The sequence below is a fragment of the Typopeltis vanoorti genome, chromosome 6 (genome assembly GCF_054136105.1).
Source record: "Typopeltis vanoorti isolate ZY-2024b chromosome 6, IOZ_Tvanoo_1.0, whole genome shotgun sequence".
Lineage (NCBI taxonomy): Eukaryota > Metazoa > Arthropoda > Arachnida > Uropygi > Thelyphonidae > Typopeltis > Typopeltis vanoorti.
Genome location: NC_143554.1, coordinates 33,487,371 through 33,512,052, shown reverse-complemented (window position 1 = coordinate 33,512,052; position 24,682 = coordinate 33,487,371). Strand labels below are relative to the sequence as shown.

Below are 24,682 nucleotides of genomic sequence, written 5' to 3'. Positions count from 1 at the left end.
ATAGATAACAAGATCTTAGAACAGGTGAATTCATTTAACTACCTAGGATGTATGATAACATATGAAAATGAAAAAGATATAAATGTAAAAATTGCAAAATATTTAAAAATAAAAGGTGTAATTAACTTTATATTTAAACCAAACCTAGTTCAAAAACAAACCAGACTAAAAGTATATAATAACATTAGCCCTACCAGTCTTAATATATGGAAGCAAAATCTGGACAATAAAACAAAAAGACAAAGATTAATAACAGCAGAAATGAAGTTTATGAGAAAAACTGCAAACCCTATTTGATCACAAAAGAAACAAAAAAATTATGAAAGATTTAAACCAAGAACCAGTAATAGAAAAAATTTAAAAATATAAACATAAATGGATGGAACACGTTCAAAGAATGAAAACAGAAAGATTACCAAAACAGGCCTTAAAGTACAAGCCATTAGGAAAAATGAAACCAGGACGTCCTCTTAAACGATTCAACGATGCTAAGGCCAGAACAGGCCATGCTGGTCTAAATCCTTGATACACATGATAATGATTTTTCTGATCCAGACACCTGCTCAGACCAAATAACAGAAATCATCCTCATGGGAATGGAGGCTTTCATCCCCTGATCCACTACAAACTCTCAGCGCCACTATCCAAGCTTTGGTTCTCAAAGTGTGTCAATGCTGTAAAAGAAAAAACATCTGCTTACCACAAATGGCTCAAGACCAAAACTCCAGCTTCCTACTCTGCAGCTTGCAAAAGTTGTAAAAAAAAAATCATCACCAAGTCCAAGTCAGACTTTGTAAAGGTCAAATGCCTCAAAACTTGCCTCCTGTCCAAATGGCAGTCGCTCCTTCTGGTCCCTTGCCAAGACCACTGGGTGCAACTTCTGCCCACGTAGGTTACCACTTACTGGCATCAATTTTTTCTTCCAATTCCTGCATTGATGACCGGGGCAGTTTCCTCCGGTCTACCAAGAACGGCTCCTTCATGTCATCCATAGTCTTCCAACAAAAAAGAAATCAAAAGAATCCTAAATAACCTAGACACAAACAAGACATCTGGTCCTGATAGTACCCCATTAATTGTGTTAAAAAATTGTGCCCCAGAATTAACACCTATTCTGTATTGCCCTCTTCAATTTATCCTATTCAAGTGACATCTACCTACAACTTAGAAACAGATCCACATCCAACCCATCCTAAAGAAAGGTGATAAAAGTCAACCTATGAACTACCATCCAATTGCTGTCACTTCTGTTCTCACTAAAGCTACGGAGAAGGTCATCAACAACCAACTCTTGAACTATCTAGTCATACAAACTAATCAGTGACCAGCAGTATGGATTCCACTACTCAGCATTTACAACTGATCTTGCTTTCTCCACTCACCTCTGGACTCAAGCCATGGAGAAACTGAGGTGGTTGCCTCGCCATTTCAAAGGCATTCGATCTGGTTTAGCACAGGGGCCTACTTAAACTGCCATCCTGCCTTCCTCACTCTGCAACTGGATTGCCAATTTTCTCACTGATCACGCACTACACGTAATGTTGTTTATTATTTTAACGGTATAATAGAACACAGAAACTAAGTAAATAATTAATTTATTAACTTGATGCTGATATTTCGCTGGTATTATAACCAGCATCTTCAGAGCACAAAAACACTGTTTGTCATAATACGCGAGACTAAAACAACATGGTGTACTTAAACAAAATTGTAGCAGCAACACAAAGACTAAAGTCCTGATTTTGGCGCCCTCTATCTGAAAAAAAAAAAACTATCATATATTACTAGAGTCCTAGAAAAGTGCTAGTTTTTTCTTAATATGACTGTTTCCCAGATCTTCGGCAAGTTAATACAGCCATATTTGTTGAGATTTGGAGTGTGTTTTAGGGCTTCTGTAGCCTCTAAGAATAATCTCTCTGATTTATACGGGTTTCTGTGTAGTACTTTTGTGTTTTTCCAGTTGATCCTGTGTGCAGGGGTATCCAGAGCATGGTCTGCTAAGCCCGACTTCCCATAATGATAATTCCGGACGTATCATTTATGTTCGCTGATGCGGATATTCACAGTTCTTCCTGTTTGACCGTAGTAGGCTTGATTGCATGAGCAGGGTACTTGGTAGACTCCTGGATGTGATAAAGGAGGAATGCTGTCCTTGGGTGAGCGGATGAGGGTGGCTAATTTGCTACATGGTCTGAATGTAGTGCGTAGTTTATGTTTATTGAGAATTCTTGAGATCTTTTCGGATGTGCCTTTAATGTAAGGGATGGTGACTGTTTTGTTGTAGTTCTCTGTGGTGGATGGTGGGAGGGGTTTCTTAGGAGTGTTTAGTATTTTGTTTATTTTATGTGGATTGTAGCCGTTGGCCAAGAAGGTGTGGCGTAAGTGAGTCAGTTCAGCAGTAAGAGCCTTGTCATTGGAACAGATTGCTCTCGCTCTATGGGTTAGCGTTTTTAATATGCCATATTGTTGAGAAGGATGATGGTGTGATTGTTTGTGTAAGTATCTGCCTGTATGTGTGGGTTTTCTAAAAACTGAAAATGATAAGGAACCATCTGGGAGACGTATGATGAGTGTATCCAGGAAGGGCAGACAGTTGTTGGCTTCCAGTTCCATAGTAAAGTGGATTTTTGGATGTTGGTTATTTAAATGTGCTAAGAATGTTTTCAATGTCTCAGGGCCATGTGGCCAAATAGCAAGCACATCATCAACATAGCGTAGCCAAAGTGTTGGTTTGAGAGTGGCTGTATTGATTGCTTGTTTTTCCAGGTGTTCTATGTAAAAGTTGGCTAGGGAGGGGAAAGGGGGGGAGCCCATGGCTGTCCCATCAATTTGTTTGTATATTTTCCCTTTCCATGTGAAATATCCTGCATGTATTGTGAATTTGAATAGTTCAAATATATCAGGGGGGAAGTGTGATTCAGTAGATTGAGGGTTTCTATTAGTGGTACATTTGTGAATAGTGAAGTGATGTCAAAGCTTACTATTAAGTCTGAGCTTTTTAGGGTAAGGTGTTGTAAGATGCTTTTTAGGTGTGCTGAATTTTTGACAAAGGAGGGAGAATTGTTAGTGAGAGTGGCTAGTAGCTTCGTTAAATGTCTAGCCAGTTTGTATGTGGGACTATTTATACTGTCCACAATTGGGGCAATCCCACCAACACACAAAAGAATAAGGCACGAAAATTATTAAAAAAAGTCACTTCCTGGCCCAAAGACACAGTTAACAAACTCAAACCCTTCCATGTTAAAACACTGAGGATCTATGGATCACCAAAAATTCACAAACCAGGCACACCCCTACGCCCAATTGTGGACAGTATAAATAGTCCCACATACAAACTGGCTAGACATTTAGCGAAGCTACTAGCCACTCTCAGTAACAATTCTCCCTCCTTTGTCAAAAATTCAGCACACCTAAAAAGCATCTTACAACACCTTACCCTAAAAAGCTCAGACTTAATAGTAAGCTTTGACATCACTTCACTATTCACAAATGTACCACTAATAGAAACCCTCAATCTACTGAAGTCACACTTCCCCCTGATATATTTGAACTATTCAAATTCACAATACATGCAGGATATTTCACATGGAAAGGGAAAATACACAAACAAATTGATGGGACAGCCATGGGCTCTCCCCCTTTCCCCCCCCCCCCCCTAGCCAACTTTTACATAGAACACCTGGAAAAACAAGCAATCAATACAGCCACTCTCAAACCAACACTTTGGCTACGCTATGTTGATGATGTGCTTGCTATTTGGCCACATGGCCCTGAGACATTGAAAACATTCTTAGCACATTTAAATAACCAACATCCAAAAATCCACTTTACTATGGAACTGGAAGCCAACAACTGTCTGCCCTTCCTGGATACATTCATCACACGTCTCCCAGATGGTTCCTTATCATTTTCAGTTTTTAGAAAACCCACACATACAGGCAGATACTTACACAAACAATCACACCATCATCCTTCTCAACAATATGGCATATTAAAAACGCTAACCCATAGAGCGAGAGCAATCTGTTCTAATGACAAGGCTCTTACTGCTGAACTGACTCACTTACGCCACACCTTCTCGGCCAACGGCTACAATCCACATAAAATAAACAAAATACTAAACACTCCTAAGAAACCCCTCCCACCATCCACCACAGAGAACTACAACAAAACAGTCACCATCCCTTACATTAAAGGCACATCCGAAAAGATCTCAAGAATTCTCAATAAACATAAACTACGCACTACATTCAGACCATGTAGCAAATTAGCCACCCTCATCCGCTCACCCAAGGACAGCATTCCTCCTTTATCACATCCAGGAGTCTACCAAGCACCCTGCTCATGCAATCAAGCCTACTACGGTCAAACAGGAAGAACTGTGAATATCCGCATCAGTGAACATAAACGATACATCTGGAATTATCATTATGGGAAGTCGGGCCTAGCAGACCATGCTCTGGATACCCCTGCACACAGGATCAACTGGAAAAACACAAAAGTACTACACAGAAACCCGTATAAATCAGAGAGATTGTTCTTAGAGGCGACAGAAGCCCTAAAACACACTCCAAATCTCAACAAATATGGCTGTATTAACTTGCCGAAGATTTGGGAGACAGTCATATTAAGAAAAAACTAGCACTTTTCTAGGACTCTAGTAATATATGATTGTTTTTTTTTTTTTTTTTTTTTTTCAGATAGAGGGCGCCAAAATCAGGACTTTAGTCTTTGTGTTGCTGCTACAATTTTGTTTAAGTACACCATGTTGTTTTAGTCTCACGTATTGTGACAAACAGTGTTTTTGTGCTCTGACGATGCTGGTTATAATACCAGCGAAATATCAGCATCAAGTTAATAAATTAATTATTTACTTAGTTTCTGTGTTCTATTATACCGTTAAAATAATAAACAACATGTTCGACGAACACATAAGTCTGTCCACACTACATGTAATGGTGAACAGTTTACTCTCCTCAGATTTCCCCACCAATGCAGGAGTACCCAAGGTTGTTCTTTCACCCACTCACTTCCTCCTGTATATAAATGACCTGCTCTCTGACTTCCAATCCTATTCATAGCTTTACTGAAGACATTACACTCTATTCCTCCTTTTCATTCGACAAACTTTGTAGTGTTCAAGTATTAAAATCCCTAAGATCTACCACAACCAGTGACCTGAACTCAGATCTCCTAGCTATATCTCAGTGGGTCAAGGACAACCGTTTAAACTTCAGTGCCACCAAAACTCAGTCTCTCTTACATCCCTCCCCATGCCTTCAGTAAGACTGAGATATCCAAGCAGGATCAGATTTCTCTTCTTGGACTGACCGCACCTCCAATCTTTCCTGGAACAACTACATTTCAACTATAGCTTCTGCAGCTGCCAAAAAACTTGTACTTTGTTGCCTCAGACACTACTTCACACCACCAATGCTGCTAAATTTATACAAAGCCCAAATCTGCCTAGCCATGAAATATTGCTCCCATATTTGAGGTGGTGCACCAGAATCCTCCATAAGATTGCTCGATTCTGTCCAAAAGAGGTAATCCGGCTAATTAATGATCCCTCTCTCACAAACATTCAATTTCTGCCTTATGCATCTTCTACAGATACTTTCATGGGCAGTGCTCTGTTGAAATGGCCACTATTATTTCTCCACTTGCTTCCAAAATCATTAAAACAAGAACCTTTGCTAACACTCTTTTCCAGTCCATCTTGAAACCCAATAAACCAACTTCACTGCCTCCTCTTTCATTCCATATATTTCTGTCCTTTGAACAATCTCCCCAACTCTGCCTTCCCTGAAGATTACAACCCTCAGCTGGTCAAGCAAAATTTCTTCTATTCTTCATGCCCACACATGGCAATAATGTGCTATAGGTCATGTGGCCTTTCATGTGTGAATCAGATATATATAAGCTATACAAATTGGTCAGTTCAAAATTATAAAACATATTCCAGTCATTTAAAAATGTTCTTTGTCCCAGGAAACCTATACAGCACTTTACTCCACATGCTCCTATCAGTTATATTGAGGTATGGTTGTATAAAGAAGGCATGCTTCCTATGAGACTGATGGCACTTAAATGTGAAGTCTTGATGTTCACTTGAAACAATAGACAAACCAGATGTATCATCATATATCTCATGAATATTTCAGTGTTTATATGAGTCAAATAAAACAGGTGAAACAATACATATTAGAAGATGTTTGCAGAATCTTTTGTTTCTACCTGAATCATGTTCAAGAGGTGATATCATAGACACACAGAATGATAAAGATTTAATTAAACAATTTTAAAGTCAGTCATAGCAGCGTGTATACAGTCATGACCTCGAAAACAAATCACAGTATAGAACCATGGGAATAAGTCTTATCACCCACCTGTTGGTCAATAAAAGCAAACTGCAGTGCACGTTGTTTACTTTCTACAAAAGTGACTGCAGTTCAGAAATGAATTAGAGCATGAGTGTTGATAAGGGGTGCTTAAGGGTCAAAGTTATATAACTGACCTAATGTAGAATTCTCACCTTCTCATGATGCACCCTGTTAAGTATCTACCTGGATACTGAACGAACGAGGATGGGCTGGCAATTTGGGATTTAGCCGACCTAATTGTATTCTTATTGGCTTAAACCACAATATAAAATGATGGTACAACATTTGCTGTTTTAAGGATACTTGTGACATAAGACTGAATGATAAATGCACGTAAACACAAGAAAGATTTAATTAACCAAATATTTCGGTCTGGAAATAGCAGACCATCTTCAGTGGTATTACAAAAACAGTTTTAAAAAAATACAAGCTAGAATAGACAAACCAGATGTATCATCATATTATCTCAATATCTAAAATAGACAAAAATAAAAAGATAAAAATAAAAGGACAAGAGATAAAAAGATATTTAATTAACCGAAATATTTGGTTAATTAAATATCTTTCTTGTGTTTACATGCATTTATCATTCGATGGTACAACATGACAGAATTTCATGCCAGCTGTGTCGTCGCCCAGTTAAACAAGGCTCCCACTGTTTTCGCCAGGGAACTAGGGTGAACAGCAAGAAGTCAGCTACTGAAATAAATTCTAAAACACACCACAACTAAACAACACCAGAGTTCAAGATCGTTACTATCAACATAAGAAGTTTGAATGGCAAAGAAATGGAGCTAGCTGGGGAATTCGATACTGTTATACCCTGATAAGTTAAGAATGTTAAATTTCCACTTATCATGGTATAACGAGCAAAGAAGTAAAAACCCTGGAAAATAATTAAGTAAACATGCTTGTTTCTAAGTAGGTATTGTTGTGAAATTTAGAAAATATTGAATACATTAATTTAAGAAGAAAGAGATAATTAATCAGCTCAAGGAGAATTTTATAATAAAAAAAAAAAAGGGAATTCAGATAAATATGTATAAAGCCAAGTCGCCAGAGATAAAGTGTAAATTAAGAGAGTTATGGTTTTGAGTTGATATTAAATTCAATGTAAGAATAACTTGTAGAAGAATAATAAAAATGAGCTCGAAGTTCGGGGGGGGAGTCTGTTGCCCCCAAGTAGTCGCGTGGGGTAAACAAGCAAGAGAGAATGGACGTCGTGAGGTCATGTGACAAGAAATCGAGGTGCCGGATGAACAGCAAAGTTTTGTTTTTTTTTCCAATAGGGTGAACATATAAAAGGGTTAGGAACCCCCCCGATGCACTCTCTTGGTTTTTTTCGTCGTGTAGAGTTCTCGGATTTCCTCGAGTAGTGAAGGTTTAGCCTGGTGCTGGTTTGGGGATGGCCGAACGATACCTCTAGACTAGGACGATGTTACTATGGGTAACCCTGTCCTAGATTCCCGGAAAGTAATGGCAGACCATGCCGTTAAAAAAGTCAGCAGAAGCATGTGCCCGATATCTAGGCTGGTACTTACTATGAAGAAGTTAATCCGGGGTAGACTGAGGGAAACAAAGAATTGTCCTAATGAAACAGAAGATAGACTGAAACAGATGCAGAAAATTAGAGATACCACCGAGTGGAGATAAGTAAAGTTTGTTATTTATATGAATGTAATCTGAGTGTGTGATGATATGGGTCCTTTGTTAGTGAAGGATTTAGATACAATTATAGGTCAGGACTATAGCACTTGTGTTTTATAGGAAGTCATGAGTGAATAGTAACTAAGTGAATCTGAATATTTGTATGTTGAAGAATGCTTAAAGTTACCAGTTGTTAGTGTGGAAATTAATTAATGGAATTTAGTAGCAATTTAGATGTTAAAGAATTATTAACTTGTGGGTGAATTATCTGAAGAAAATTGTGTTTTATGGGACGTCATGAGTGAATAGTAATTAAGTGAATCTGAATATCTGTATGTTGAAGAATGCTTAAAAGTTATCAGTTGTTAGTATAGAAATTAATTAATGGAATTTAGTAGTGATCTAGATGTTAAAGAATTATTAACTTGTGTGTGAATTACTTGAGGAAAATTATGTTCAGAGATCATACCAGATGAAGTTTAGCTATTTAATTGATTTAGATTAGAATGTGTCTATTTAGAGTGATGATTGTTCATGTATGTAAACTGTAATTTTAGAAGCTAATAAACCTTGCTTGAAATTAACTAAATATGAGTCTATGTATAGAATTCGATGCACTGCTTGTGAAACTTATTACGGATCTGAGCGAGAATTTAATTGAGTAAGGTTAAGGCTACGATTGCAACCCTAGGTCACATGAGTATATCTTCTAACTTACTTGATTGAGTTATTATCTTTAATCTAATAATTCCAAGTGGCACAGTCTAAAAAAACAAATTTCTTGGGATTTTAAGAGAGGTAACGTTTGAGGACTCTAGTCACATTGAATTTTGGCTCTACCCTGAGGCTATTTCTTTGTGTGATAGAGATACCACGTGACCAACGTAGAAGAGACATCACTTTTAACGGCTTGATATAGAGATATAAGAATTTATAAGAAAGGGGGGGCACAACAATACCTACCAGATCGACATAATACAGGTGACTGAAACAAAAAAGACAAAAAACTGGTAAGATCTGTCTGAGAACTAAATACAAAATGTTATATTCAGGCAATGATAATCAAGAAAAAGATGAAGTAGCCATAGTATTCAACACTAAATATGAGGCTAATCTTGAATGGCATGCAATATCAAGTAGAGTGATGTGGGCAAATATCAGAATAGGGAACTGGACAATGAAGCTAATTTGTGCCTAAAGTCCCACAGAAGGTTCTATTAAGATATAAGTGGAGGAATTTTTTGACTTTAGAGAAAGCAACAAACTTAACGAAAAAGGAAAATTTGGTCCTTGATGGGGGATCTAAATAGCAGAGTTGGAAATGATATACAAAAAGGCATACAAAAATATTTTGGAAAAATTCGGAGAAAAGAGCAAAGTTAATAATAATGGAAAATACCTGTTAGATTTCTGCTCGAGACATGGACTGGTTATTACTAACACAATGTACCAACATAAAAATGTCACAAATTCACATGGAGAGAAGAGGCATGCAATAAGAAAAGTCTCATTCATTATGTTATTGTTGACAGTGATGTTTTCTCACTGGTGCAGGACACCAGAGTATACAGAGGATTTGAAATTGGAAGTGATCACTATTTAGACTTGAGCAGGATAAAATTGAATTTCATATTGAAAAGAAGAACATGTAAGAAATTTTTAAAGCAAATAAAAATTGAGCAGCTCTCAGATGTGAACTGCAGACTAAAATACACAAAATTATTCAAGAGAAAATGAAAGAGTGTGAAAACAGGAACCAAACCTTGGAGATTCAGTGGCAAGCCCTGAATAAAACATTAATTGATTCAGCCAGAGAGGCATGTGGCGAGGTTGTCTGCAAGGATAGAAAAATCAGAACTCCATCGTGGCTACCGGAAGTTAAAGAGACAGTGAAGGAAAGAAGAAAGCATACCGAAAGTTCCTGGCAAATAAATCAGCTTGTACCTTAGAGACAGAGACAAATGAAAGAAAGCTAAACACTGTGCAAAATTAGCTAAACAAAACTCATGGGAAAACTTAAGAACATAGAAAATAAATATCAAGAAGGTGGCAAGATATTCTAGAAGTTGTTGAAGAAGCTCAGAAATGGAGAAAAGAGTACTGTAAAAGGAATTAGAGATGATAAAGGTGACATGAAAACTGGAGAAAAAGATATCCTTGAAGTATGGAGTAATTATTTCGAATAATTGCTAAATGGAACAAGCAGTGATGACAGCACAGTGGTAAAAAAAACTGACCAGGCATGCAGTCATAAATACATATCCATACATGAAGTAGAAATAGCCATCAAAATCCTGAATGTGGAAAGTCAGATGGAGTAGATGATATTCAACCAGAAATGCTGAAGTATGGAGGTATAGAAGTCTTACAGTGGCTGCACTGCATAATTCAGAAAGCCTGGACAGAGGGACAAATTCCAGATGATTGGAGTATAGCTCCTCTCATAGCATATATAAAAAGGGAAATAAAACTGAATGTGAGAATTTCAGAGGTATTTCTCTACTGAGTGTTCTCTGGTAAGATTTATGCCAGTATACTTGAGAAACGGTTGAGAAGGATTGTGGAAGGGAAGCTTGGTGAAAAACAAACTGGATTCAGGCCAAATAGAGGCTGTCAGGATCAAATTTTCATTTTATGACAAATTGTTATATTCTCATGATTTTTCAACTAATATCTGTATTTAAGTTTGTAGATCTGGAAAAGGCATATGACAAGGTGCCAAGAGAGAAGCTATTTCAAAATGCTACAGTTGTATGGTGTCAATGGGGCATCATATCAAGAAATACTTATCTTACAACTTAACGGCTGACTTACAACTCTTTATTTTGAGTTGTAAGTCAGCAGTTAGAATTGAAGGATGTACAGGAAGATGGTTTAATGTTAAATCTGCTATTAGACAAGGATGTCATTTCGTTATTCATTATCTATATAGATCATATTATGAAGGAAAGTGGTATTAAACCTGACATCAAAATTGGAGATGTTAATCTCAGGTCTTTGCTTTATGCAGATAATGTTATACTTCTAAATAAATGTGGTACAAGTCTGCAAGATTCCCTGACTAAATTGAATAACTGTTGTAATAGATGTGGTATGAATAACAAGTCAAAGACAATGAAAATAAGCAGACGCACTGAAAATATCAACAGCAATTGTGAATGGAGAACCTATAAAACAAGGAAAACATGTCAGCTTAGGCACGATTTTTAGTGAAGATGGTGAATTAAATATGGAAATAGACAACAGAATCAACAAAGACTATATTATTTTCGACCATCTAATAAATGCAAGAAATTAACACTAAGCACACCAGAATTAAATTTTGCTGCTAATTTATGTGATAATGTTGTGCAGGAACGTTCTGTTCCTGTATAACAACAGTTGATATCATACACGCTGCATGTGTTTGATGTACGCGTTCTTCTGTATTTTTAAAAAAATACAAATGTATTCGGTTCATTCCTTCACGAACAATTTAAGTTGTTATCTCTTTATACACCCTGACGAAACAGACAGCTAAGTTGGAGAAACTTGTTGGTGTTTTTTTACTTAGTATCAATTAATAAAATCCTTCGGCCAATATACAACCCAGTTTATGTTAATTTCTTGCAGAATCAACAAAGCTAGTATGGTAGGAAGTCAACTGAATAAATTTATATGGAATAAAAGTGAAATTAGTCAAAACACTAAATTAGTATACAAACCAATTTTAACTTATGGATCTGAGTTAGAAATAAAACACTTGACCAAAGACTACATACCGTTTATATGAGAGTCCTGAGAAAGATTAGGGGGTGTGAACAGATGGCATCAATGGAAAGATGATATTAAAAATGAGTATATTAGGAAAGAACTTGACATTGTTAGCATCCAAGAATGTGTTAGCAGAGCTAATCTCAGGTAGTATGATCACTTAAACAGAATGGCAGAGGAAAGATTAGCAAAACAAGTGTTCTCTGCCAGGTTGGCAGGAAAAAGACTCAGAGGAAGACCAAGATATAGGTGGATTGATAGGTAACAGATTTGGAGGAAAATTAGATAGGAAGTTAGTAATGATGTAATGTAATGTTAGTAATTAAAAGCATATGCATTCCTAAATATGCAATGAGTAAAACAAAACCACTTTAAAATATCACCATTTGATGAAATAAACATGCTTTTCTCTTAGAAGGCTGAATTTGATGCGTGAATGGTAACTAATATTGGCACATCTTGTAGGGAAATTGCATCCGTTGCCACTGATACATTTCTGAAGCATTTCATTTGGTACTTAATAATCACATCAGCCAAAATTTGTATTTGCACTATAAGTTTAAATTTTAAACAAATACAGCATAATGAGAAGCAAATCTGGGTCAGTTTAACACAAAGCAACTGGTTTTTGGGAAATGCTGTATTATCGTCTAATGTGATATATCAGCACCTAATTGACAATACTCAGAAGTAGAGAGAAAAATGTAGTTTTTAAAATCTTTTATCCACAAAGTCATAGTTTTCTTCTTTTACATTACACATCATGTGTCATTTATTTTAATTTGGCTTATTTCTACGTAAGAAGTGATTATTAATATTTGAAAAATGGAAATGAATAATTAGTATGACTCTAGCAGGTATTTGTAGAATAATAAAGAAATTTGTATGCCTGATCCTATATTGAGCCTCCTATCTCAGTTGGTATAGACGAGTCCTTACAAAACACCTTAAATTAATCAATTGCATTAACATTATGAATTTAGTTGACATTAATTTACCGATAAATGACCTCTAAAAGAAACATTCATTACTATACTGAAATATATACGAGGTGGTATCAAAAAGTTTCGAGACTAGCTCTGCTTACGAGAAATTACTTTATTTATCTACGTTTACCCACTATCACCTTCAAAATAGTCCCCTTGCATATCAATACAGCGCTCCCAGCATTCTTGCCACTTCTGGAATGTGTCCTGGAAATCTTTTCGAAACATGTCAAGCACCTTCTGCGATTCACGCTGAATCTCCACAATGGTGTCAAAACGGTGACCTTTGAGCTGGATCTTCATCTTCGGAACGAGGGCAAAGTCTGCAGGAGCTAAATTTGGCGACTAGGGTGGGTGCGGAAGTGAGATCATGTTGTTTCTGGCAAGAAACTCACGTGTGAGGAGAGCTCGATGACATGGTGCATTGTCATCGTGGAGCATCCAGTTTTTTCGCATGCCACAGATCTGGTCGCTTTCTCCGAATGTCCTCCCTCAGATGCCTTAAAACCTAGCAGTAGAACTCGCTATTGATGGTCTAGCCCCTGAGGACAAATTCTCAATGCACAATGCTGCAAATGTCGAAAAAGACAATGAGCATGCACTTGGTCGAGCTGCGGACTTGCCTTGCCTCTTTTGGTCGTGGAGATGATGGGCTCTTCCACTGTGAAGACTGTTGCTTCGTCTCAGGGTCGTACCCATACACCCAAATTTCATCACCAGTAATGATCCTCGACATGAATTGCCCAGTTTCATGCAGAATTTCACGTTTGCTCTTTGTTCTAACTTGCTGTCTATGATGAAATCGCAGATGTGGTAACGCAGGTGGGCAGAATAGCATAAGTTGCACAGCTCTCGATGTACACAGGATGATGTCTTTTGGCACACTGACTTATGAAGGTTAAGTGCTCCCTGTGACTGTGTGTTCAGCCTTGTGCTGCCATCTGTTGGCATGTTTCAAACCTAGTCTCGAAACGTTTTGATACCACCTCATACTTCCCAAGTTAATAATTCTGCATTAATGTTTTAATCAATGAAATGAAAGTATTTCATGGTATGACAAGTGGAAACAAGATGCCTTGAAATTATTTTACATCTATATAATTTGTATTGAAACTATTGCGCAACTAATGTTTATTGTTTTTTTAGATAGAGAGAGAGAGTGTGTGTGTGTGTGGAGGAAGGGGGGGGGTGAATAAGTATAAACAGAATTAGAGGAGTTCATTCTGTATGTTTAAAGTTATTAGCAATGTTTATTTCACTTTTGCTAATTTATATATTGTACTTTAACACCATGTATTATATGAAATGTGCAAATTTCAACTCAAATGTTATTGCTAACAAGGAAGGTATATGAGAACACTGTTGTGAGTCTATTTAATAATTGTGATGAAAATTCTCCAATTCTGCTCGCAAATTTCTAAACATCCACAGTAATGTATCATGAAAGCTTTAATTAGCAATTTTATTTCTCTAAAAACAAACAGTACAACTTGGTATTTAGAAAAATGGACAACTCTCTCCTGGGTAGTGTGTATTTCTTGAATATTTATACAAGTACACAATGCCTTAATTTTTTTATAAAATCTAACATATTATTCAGCTTTTAAGTAAAATTACATAATTGTGCTAAAGGATCGTCCATGGTAGAATTATTATTAATAAGAAACTAATTCTTAAATGAAAATTTTAATATATACAAATGTTTGACATATTTTATTATAATGTTAACTTTGGGATATTTTAACTTTTTCTGTAAAATTTCACATAATTATGGCAGCCGCTTAATTGGGACAAAATGTTCTGATTTATTTATCTATTTATATTAATTTATATTTACCTATATATATATATTTATTGACTATTCAGAATTAATTTAAAAATTATGATAATGAAAAAAACAAGGTTGCAAAAATAGTATTTCTTTATTTATTGACAAGTAAAAACTATTATCAAGGAAAAATAATACTGATGATTTTTAAATTTATTGAAATACAAAATGTAAATAAAATAAGATTTATTTCTAGAGAAGATATAAACAGTGTGTGTGTGGGGGGGTGTGGTCATGGATTTTTAAAAATATATGTGTGTGAGTGTGTTTTTCAGATGGAGCATTATTTTATGAGAGTGAAATTTTTTGCCCTGAACTAGAATGATTACAGGGAGAAAAAAAAATTTCACTCCTCTGGATTAAATCCTCAAAGATAGGTATCCTAGAAATAAAACAGCAGTATTTCAGTAGGATGGAAATATATTTACAAAAATAAATATATCGTTCTGCTCCAGAATAATTGTCCGAGGATCAAAAGGATTCGTTCTTTGGATATTTATTTCAATCCCTACTCTAAAGTCTAATTCTCATGGATGAGATTTCAACAGAGATCAAAACCAGTCTGGGTAGTAATTCTGCCCAAGATGCATAGAAATATACATGTCCAAAAAGATGTATGCTATGCATTATGGGATATCAGTACAACTGGATGTGATGTCACCTGCCTCTATATAAAAGAAGCCTAGTTGTGATGTGCAGGTGCAAAATGCTTAGATAAAGGATAAAAACAAAGATATCATTTCATAAGTATAATTTGCCTTCTAACCAAGCAAAAAAAATCTTGCTACAAGTGTATTATTCAGACTCACTCTTTTACTGAAAACAATTTCTCCTTGCACTTAATACCAAACCCACTGAAGAGTAATCAATCTGAAATGTAATGTTTAGAAGGAAAAGGAAGCGAGCAATCATAAAAGTGAGTAACACTTTAATTGCAACTATGGCTAATACTTCACCATAATTATAACAACCGTTTCAACTAGTATCATCAGAGCAATAATGAAGGAGACCAACATAAAAGAAAGCAATATAGTGTGAATCCATGTGATAAGAATCCTTTCCATCATTATAACATAATGTTCAGCATTCATTATGAAAAAATAGACTACTGTCTGATAGGGCTCATCTCAAGAGGACCATACTCTCTCATGCAAGAAGATCATTGAGCTTAAACCCATTCATAGTCTTTGCACTCATCATACTCAGGCAAATGCATTCCACTCACCAATCATTCTCAATGAAAAAAACCTGCTTCTCACTCCTCTGTCACATCCTTCTTATACAGCTTTCAGAGATGGCCTCTTCTATCCTTATCTCCTTCTATTCTATGAAGGAGATAAGGATACAACTCCTCACCAACCTACACATCTGAATCATTCCTCCTTCTATTCACAAAGCTATGCAAGTTGAATTCCCTCAACCTTACCTTATATCCGACATTCCATAGCCCTGACACTGACTTAATGAACCTTCTCAGGACCCTCTTCAATACATCCCTTTGAAAAACCAGGCAACCAAATCTGCACACAGTAGTCCACATATGGCATGATCAAAGTTTTATACAAGGGAACCAAAACCCTTTTTCTTCTGCATTTCAATGTCCTCATTATTGCCATAATCCATTGTGATGTTCTTACAGTTTTAGCAATGTGACTCCTGAAATTGAAGTCTCTGTCCACAATCACTCCCAGATCTCTCATCTCTTCCACCTTCTTCAAAATTTTGCCATTAATTGTATACTCTGCATCCCAACCTTGCCTACCAAATTTCAAGACTTTGCAACATTAAACTGACAGCTCCACTCGTTAGCCCCCCCACACACACAGTCTACTGAGATCCTCCTGCAAGGCCACATCTGCTTCACTTCTTATAGTTCTTCCCAACTTCTCTTCATCAGCAGACAGCTGCATATCTCCAGATAAGGCAGACCCAATGTCATTAACATAAAAGTTACACAACAATGAACCCAAAACAGATCCCTGTGGCCCTCCAGTAGTGACCCTCCTCTTTTGGGAAACTACTCTTCCATACACAACCTGCTAATACTATCTGAAAGCCAATACTATCAAATCCCATCTGTATTGGTTTAGTTTGTCAGTTTGTCAAAGGCCTTTGAAAAATTCAAGTATACCAGTGTATGTGCATCTCCTTTATCCAGTGAATTGGTCCCTTTCTTGTAATATGTAAGCAGATTGCTAAAACATGACCTCTCCCTAATAAACTCATGCTAACCATCAAAGAATATTGCTATTCAACTCATTTCTGAATAATTTTTCTCACAAACTTCTCTATCACCTTAACAACCCCAGACACACACACACAAACTGGCCTATAATTTGCAGGCTGTCTTATTTCCCTCCTGCCCTTTGTGAAGTGGAACAGTTTTTCCTACCTTCTATTATTTTGGGATTTGGCTTTGTTGCAAGTCATGTTCAACAGGTGTGCGAAAGTGCCGTTAATTCCCTACAGCACTTCTTCAAGACATGTGGTGAAAAAGTGTCAAGTCCTATTGCCTTATTAACATCAAGGTTACTTAATTCCTCGCATACCTCCTGCTCATTCACCATCAGTCCCTCCTTCACCATACCCTTTACATTCCAGCTTCTCATGATGTTGCCTTCACAAGGATGAAACACACTGATAAACTGCTCATTGAATATTTTGGCTATATTTATTTTCTGCATTGCTTACCAATCTGCCAGTGTCATAACTAGAATCATTCTTCCATAGTCATTTTCTCTTCTATTTGCCATGTATCAGATGGGAAAAAAAACTCGTTATTATTTTTTTAGCTTCATTGGCTAATTTCTTCTCATACTGCACTTTTGCTTTCTTTACCAATCGAGTCACCTGCCTGGCCTGCTTTTTATACTCTTCTGCAATTGATTGCTACCATCATTCATCTTGTGTTGATTCCACAGTGCATTCCACTAGCAGTAGTGCGATATGTGGGAGTCAACGCACTTACTTGAATGGGAACTGTTACTGATGTGTAGCATAAGAAAACAGACAATAAACTGCAAACAGAGAAGATGAAACCTGTGTCTTGAGATGAATAAATAGGGTGATGATGTTTAGTGAAAGAGAATATAAAATGACTGACAATGAAATTCTGAACTGGCTGATAAAGTATCATAGCAGAATATTCCTGCTTCTTTGGGATGATATAGCCTGTAAAAGTAAGATGCATTTCAAACAGGAATGATAATTCTTTTTTAATTAATAATGATAAAAATAGTAAGAGTCATCCAAACAACATTGTACAGTACCTGTTAAGAAAGTGATGTTCTTGGATAATTTGTTCAATATTTGTGGTGGCAGGTTAGCAACTGCTTTGTCAGTCGGAACAAAAACTGTAAATGGTCCTGAGGCTACAAAATAAAATACTAGCATTCCAGTGGGTTTTCAAAATATCAACTATAAAACAAGACTTTTCACTGCAACATGAGTGTAAGAGTGTATGCCATGCTGCATCATCTATCTGTATATCTGCAGAGAACTTATGGATCACAGAGATCCCAAGTCTTGCAGATATATAGATAGATAATGCAGCATGGCATACCAAATCAGTTTAAAAAAATCATGCTCCATGTGTACAAACTTTATATTGATATTAACACAAACATAAGAAAATTAAAGAATGATGAGTAAGTAGATTTTTTGACCAAAATACGAATGTGACAAAAGATAACTGACACTGAGAATAGGTCATGATAATATAGACCAGGGTTTCTCAAACTTTTTCTACGACGGAACACTTCACAAATCCTGAAATGTTTACGGAACACCTTGCTTATTTTATAATGTATTAATTAATAATTAATTGGTAATTTAACTTATTTCATTGTTAATTAATAATTGTTAATTATTAATGATTGCCAATTAATTATTAATTAATAATTCATTAAACATCAATTAAACCATTATTAAATTAATTTGTGCTGATTTTCATTGACGTAACCCATTCTGATCACCAAAAATTTATAGTATTATTATAAGTACTTACGAGTGAATGCAGACTTTTTCTCCTGTGTGCTGGTTTTGTAGGTTAGGTAAATATAAATAAAATAAATGAGTAAATCTAAGTGTTAAGAAAAAACAATAATTTATTGTCAAATGTTAATTAATAAAAACAAAACACATAAAAATAGTAAAACGTATATTGCAAATTAAGTTCTTAATGACTCCGATGTTTTTGGGTCTTTGAATTACAAATTCGTTTGATATCAGGCACAATATTAGAAAGTTGAATTCTCATATTTGGTGTAGCGTCGAATCTGTTCCTAGGCTTTGATTTGGTTGCAGCATAACATGAAAATCCTGCCTCGCATAAATATGTCGTTGTAAAAGGAAGTAAAATGTGGAACTACAAGGGGGGTGATTATGAAGAGCTCAGGAGACAGCTTGCAGATGTAGCATGGAATGAGGACTTAGCTGGAAAAGAGTTCAATGCAGCTTGGGGGATTTTCAAAAACTATTTAGCAGATGCAATGTCTAAATGTATACCACGGGTGAGAAGGTTAAATAAGGTAGGTGTGAGATGGATGAATAAAGAGATTAAGCATGCAATACAGAAAAAAAAAGGCATTGTGGAGACAGCATAAGAGAAGTGGAAGTAACCAATTTCATGAGGTCTACAAAGACCAGGCAAGGAGGGTGACTTGGTTGGTGAGAGTAGCTAAAGAGAGGTATGAACAGCAGTTAGCTAATGAAGCCAAAAAGAATCCTAGGGAGTTCTTTCGATATGTAGCCAGCAAAAGAAAGAATGATTATGGAAGGATGACATTGATTGGAGGAAATGGTATAAAGACAGCTGTTGCAGAATGTGTTGTGGAGATACTTAATGAGCAATTCATAAAGATCTTTCAATCTTGTGAATGTGACTTCATGGAGAGATTAAGAGCAGTTGATGATGGGGAGGAGAGACTGACTATAAGTGAGCAAGAGGTGTTTGGGGAGTTGAGTAAACTAGATGTAAATAAGGCTGTGGGACTTGATAATATATCACTACGTATTCTGAAGGAGTGTGCCAGAGAGTTGACACCTGCCTTGACATATTTTTTTAATACGAGTCTTGCACTTGGTCAAGTTCCTAAAGAGTGGAAGGAGGGCAAGATTGTGCCACTTCATAAAGGAGGTGATCGAACTCAAGCATCAAACTATAGGCCTATCTGTGTGTCAGGTGTTGTGGTTAAGTTGTTGGAGAAGCTTGTGAGAACTAGGATCCAGAGTTGGGTTGACAACAATGGTATAATCTTTGATGGACAGCATGGATTTGCTAAAGGGAGGTCATGTTTTAGTAATCTACTTACTTATTACAATAAAGTGACTGCTTCCTTGGACAGAGGAGAAGGATACACAGTAATATACTTGGATTTCGCAAAGGCTTTTGATAGAGTACCTCATGATAAGTTGACAGTCAAACTAGAGCAGATGGGGTTGGATATTAGATTAGTGCATTGGATTGGAGACTGGCTATCTGATAGGTATCAACAAGTTGTGTATGGGGGTGCAATATCCAGGAAAAGGAAAGTCACTAGTGGAGTGCCTCAGGGGTCTGTTTTAGGGCCATTACTATTTAACTTATATATTAATGATATTGGTGAAGATTTGGATGGAGATATTCAGTTGTTTGCAGATGATGCAAAGTTGGGACGAACCATAAAGAGTAGTGAAGATGTTGTGGCCTTGCAAGAAGACTTGAATAAATTGAGTGATTGGGCAAGCAAATGGGGATGTGAGTTCAATGTTGCAAAATGTAAAGTTTTAAAATTTGGAAAACAAAGATGGGATGCAGAATTTATGCTTGGTGAGAATATATTGTTGGAAGTAGAGGAAATAAGAGATCTGAGGGTGATAGTGGATAAGGATCTAAAATTTAGGGGACACATCGCCAAAATTGTGAAGACAACACAAAGACTTCTGGGAATGATGCGGAGGACACTGACATGTAGAAGTAGGGAGATACTTGTTCCAATGTATAAGGCTTTGATTAGGCCACACTTGGACTATTGTGCCCAGATTTGGTCACCGGGTTTTCAGAAGGATGAAGAGATGTTGGAAAGGGTCCAAAGGCGACTGACTAAGGTAGTTTCTGACCTCTGGAATGTTGAGTATGAGGAAAGATTGAAAAGATGTAATTTGCAGAGTCTCGTGGAGAGAAGGAAGAGGGGAGATATGATAGAGACCTACAAGTTGGTAAGGGGTTGTTATAGGATCAATGGTGGAGAAGTTCTACAGAGAATAGTGGGAGATCAGGGGAGAACCAGAGGTCATCCCTGGAAACTGTATAAGGAGGGTGTGAGTAAGGGAGTGAGAGGCAGGTTTTTTTCGTGCAGAGTTGTGAGTGATTGGAATGCCTTGCCTGAGAGCGTGGTGTCTGCAAGTAGTTTGAATGTGTTTAAGACACGGTATGATGAGATGTGTGTGTAAGATAAAAGGACCTCCTAGATGAGTCTTTGACTCCATGAGGTCTTGTTTAATAATAATAATAATAATAAAACAAGAATAGCTAGTTTTGACATGCTGGGGTACTCTTCTGTTAAATTTGTCCAGAAATCATTTATTGGCAGTTCCTTGTATTTTTGTTTTAAATCAGAGTCACTAATTAAGTCAATTAGATTTTCATAGTCACTTGCACCGAATCCATTTACAGTGGCTTAGCTGTCACTGTAAATGGATTCAAAACCAAGGAATTATCCTCACTGATTTTGGAAAATATTGCAAAAGGGTTGATTGCAAGTCATGCAAGTGTTCTAAAATTACGTTAGATACTTCTTCATTTACTTTAGAATTTATTTCAGTCAAAAATTCATGCAAGGTGGGAAAACAATCAAAATTATTCTGTTCAACTGTAGAAATCCAGAATTTCAACTTCCTATCAAAAGATGCAATTTTATCTCTTGTATTAAAAATTGTAATATTCTTTCCTTGTAATGATAAGTTAATTTCATTGCACTTTGTAAAAATATCTGCCAGATACGCAAGACTCATCAACCATGAAGAATTTCTTAATAATTCAATAAAATTTTGTCCTAAATTATGTGACATCAAGAAGACCATTAACTGACTACGAAGTTCAAAAAACCTCAATAATGCTTTTCCTCTGGACAGCCATCTCACTTCAGTATGTAATAAAAGTGCGTTATGTGCACTACCCATTTCATCGCACAAAATTTTAAATAATCTGGATTGAAGTGGTTGAGATTTTACATAGTTGATCATTTTTACGGCTTAATCCAAAAATAGTTTTTAAATATGTAGGAATTCTTTTTGTTACTACTGCTTGTCTATGCAAAACACAATGACTTTTGTTAAAGATACCAAGCAATTTTAAACCTGGTTTTACTCCATTTTTTCCAAGTAAGCAAACAGACAAAATGTCAAGTTTGCGCCTGCAATTTATGCAAGACTAGCTGATCCCACAGGTAGTGCAAGACCAAGGCAACTCGTGGTAAAGGTGGAGCAAGCTCTGATCGCTAATCTTAATATTTACCCTTAATGCCAAAACACATCTCCAAGAAGGGGATGTATGATGTTTTGTATTAAAGGCAAGGGGCCACTACTCAGACCGGTTTCGACCTTTATTGAGGTCTCATCAGTGGGAGCCAGGCTAGAAACCAGGTTTAAAATTGCTTGGTATCTTTAACATAACTATACCCAAGTTAAAAATACTTTCTACAATGACTTTTGGTGGCTCTTTTAGCTACTTGCAGGATACGTGTTACAACTCCCTTCATCTTTCCTACAATTGCTTGAGCACCATCTGTACAAATATCAATACACTTCTCCCAACCAATTTCCTGTAATATAATTATTAATACAGTTCAGTATATCTTCTCCGGTAGTTTTTTCTTGTAGATATTCGCACATGAGTAAATCTTCTTTAATACTTTTATCAAATATGTAATGAACAAACACTAGTAATACAGCGAGTCCTGTGACATCTGTAGATTCATCCATTTGCAATGAATATTCATTGCAAAGTCTAAGTCGATGAATTAGCTCTTTTTCTATGTCAGCAGAAAGATCTTTGATGTGGCATGAAACAGTATCATTTGATAATTGTACTGTCTATTTTTTTAGCAACCTGCTCGTTTAACATGCATGATACAATGTCTTTCAACAAGGCTTAATGAGCGTCTCACCAATCGTATGAGCTTCACCATGAAGTGCAATGCGGTAACTCACGCGAAACGGCACCTCTGTTGCATTTTCAGTTGAAGCAATTGTAGCCACTTGAAGTTTAGATTTTTCTAGCGAGTCAGGTCATCTCTTAAAAAATGTATATCTTTTCCTTTGTAATCAGTGTGTTTCGTTTCGAAGTGCCTACGAAATTTAGCTGGAGCCAAAGAACTGTTTACTATTATTTTATTACACAAAACATCAGGAGCAAGTGTATTGCCAATACACGTAAATTCATAATTTAAATAACTTTCATGGTACTTCTGTTTTGGTCTGTTCTTAGATGACTCTTGTTCTTTAATATTAGCGTTTGAAGAAACCACAGTTTGCAATTCCATATCTTCTCCAATCATACGAGTAGATGTGTCAGCAGAAGTACTTGCTCCTCCTTGTGTTAAAGTTCCTGTCTTTAAACAAGAATCCATGGGTATTTTTCAATAATATTCAAATTCCAATATTTGTCAGAGCTATAATAAAAACAAATAGAATTGTGTTGCAAAGATAACTTTAGCATGGAAAAACAATAAGATTATAAATCAGAAACGTCGAATAATATAAAAGTAAATGAATAATGTGAAATAGTAAAAAAAGACTGCAACACACAAAAGTAAATATGAATTGTAACAATACTTGTAAGAAAAGTACTAAACCGTATCAAATAATGTAAAAGATTGTAATAAGAATGATTTGATAAAATGTTCAGTAACAAAAATTAAACAGTTCGAAATAAATCAGATATTAATTATAAAATTAGTTAAAAGAGTAAGAAGAATTCTTTTTCTAAAAGTCGCCTCGCCTACTCCCTATATATGGGAATAAAAAGGCGTTAGCTGTTTATTCCCCCCCCCCCCCCCGAGGGCCGGGTCCCAAGAAATTTACTCGTAAATACCTTTCCAAATTTTTTTAAAGTTCATACATTAACATAAGTATTAATAATTAATTATGGAATAATCATAAAGAGTATTAGTATACTTATGTATACATCGTGGCATGTTGACAAATATAAATTACATTTAAATTAGTTATCAATCACTGGACTAATGAAATGTTGTAGCATGTCGTAATTTCTTCAGGCAAACATCATTAAATTAATTTGTGCTGATTTTCATTGATATACTCCGATTCTGATCACCAAATACATTTATAATATTATTATAAGTACTTACGAGTGAATGCAGACTTTTTCTCCTATGTGCTGGTAGTTTTTCCCTCCTTTTGTACATCCTGGAGATGGATGACTCACTATATGTTCCGTCACAAACACACCTTCAATAAGAGATTTCTTAATACCAAAATTAAACAATGCGCCTTGTCTCTTATTCATATTAATTTTAACTCTGTATTCCTATTACTTTTAAAAAAATCACGGCACTCCGGTTTTTTAGAACAAGCACTTACATACTGCAATACGAACTTGCAAAGAAAGTATTCAGTAGTAATAGATTTAAGAACCGGATACAGACTACCTTGATCTTCAATTTCAGTGGAAAAATTTTCTTTTTACTTCCTTGCTGATTGGTCACTGATATTTGCAACGCAGATGTTATTTCATTCAGTTTTGAGAACATGCCGCCCATTGTAATCGATTTGCAGGCAATTTTTATGATCGGTCATAAACGGCGGTATTCTCTTTCCCAATTGTTGAAAGATTTCAATGTGTGAAAATTAACAATAACTCATGAATACGTCCATGTTTAAATATATGCTGCTTGGTCACTGACATTTGCAACACAGATGTCATTTCCTTCAGTTTTGAGAACAGAAGATATGACACCAATTGTTGTAATGGGCTTGCAGGCAATTTTTACAACCGGTCATAAACAGCGGTATTCCCTTTCCCCAATGTTGAAAGGTTTCGATGTGTGAAAATTAACGATACACAGATATCATTAGGTGTTCTG

The 24,682-nt window shown here is 36.1% G+C and overlaps 1 protein-coding gene across 6 annotated transcripts in view; it reads right to left on the bottom strand.

The window, feature by feature from the left end:
* LOC150105369 (transforming growth factor-beta-induced protein ig-h3-like) overlaps positions 1–24,682 on the bottom strand; it is a 243,775-nt gene that overhangs the window by 109,231 nt on the left and 109,862 nt on the right. For all 6 annotated transcript variants that reach the window (XR_016548445.1, XR_016548442.1, XR_016548443.1 and 3 more), the window contains exon 4: positions 17,867–17,968. Coding sequence is in view for 2 of the 6 variants with exons in the window: in XM_090394114.1 (XP_090250240.1) it covers positions 17,867–17,968 (102 nt within the window). In the remaining 4 variants the exon portion in view is untranslated. The remainder of the gene's footprint in view (positions 1–17,866; positions 17,969–24,682) is intronic.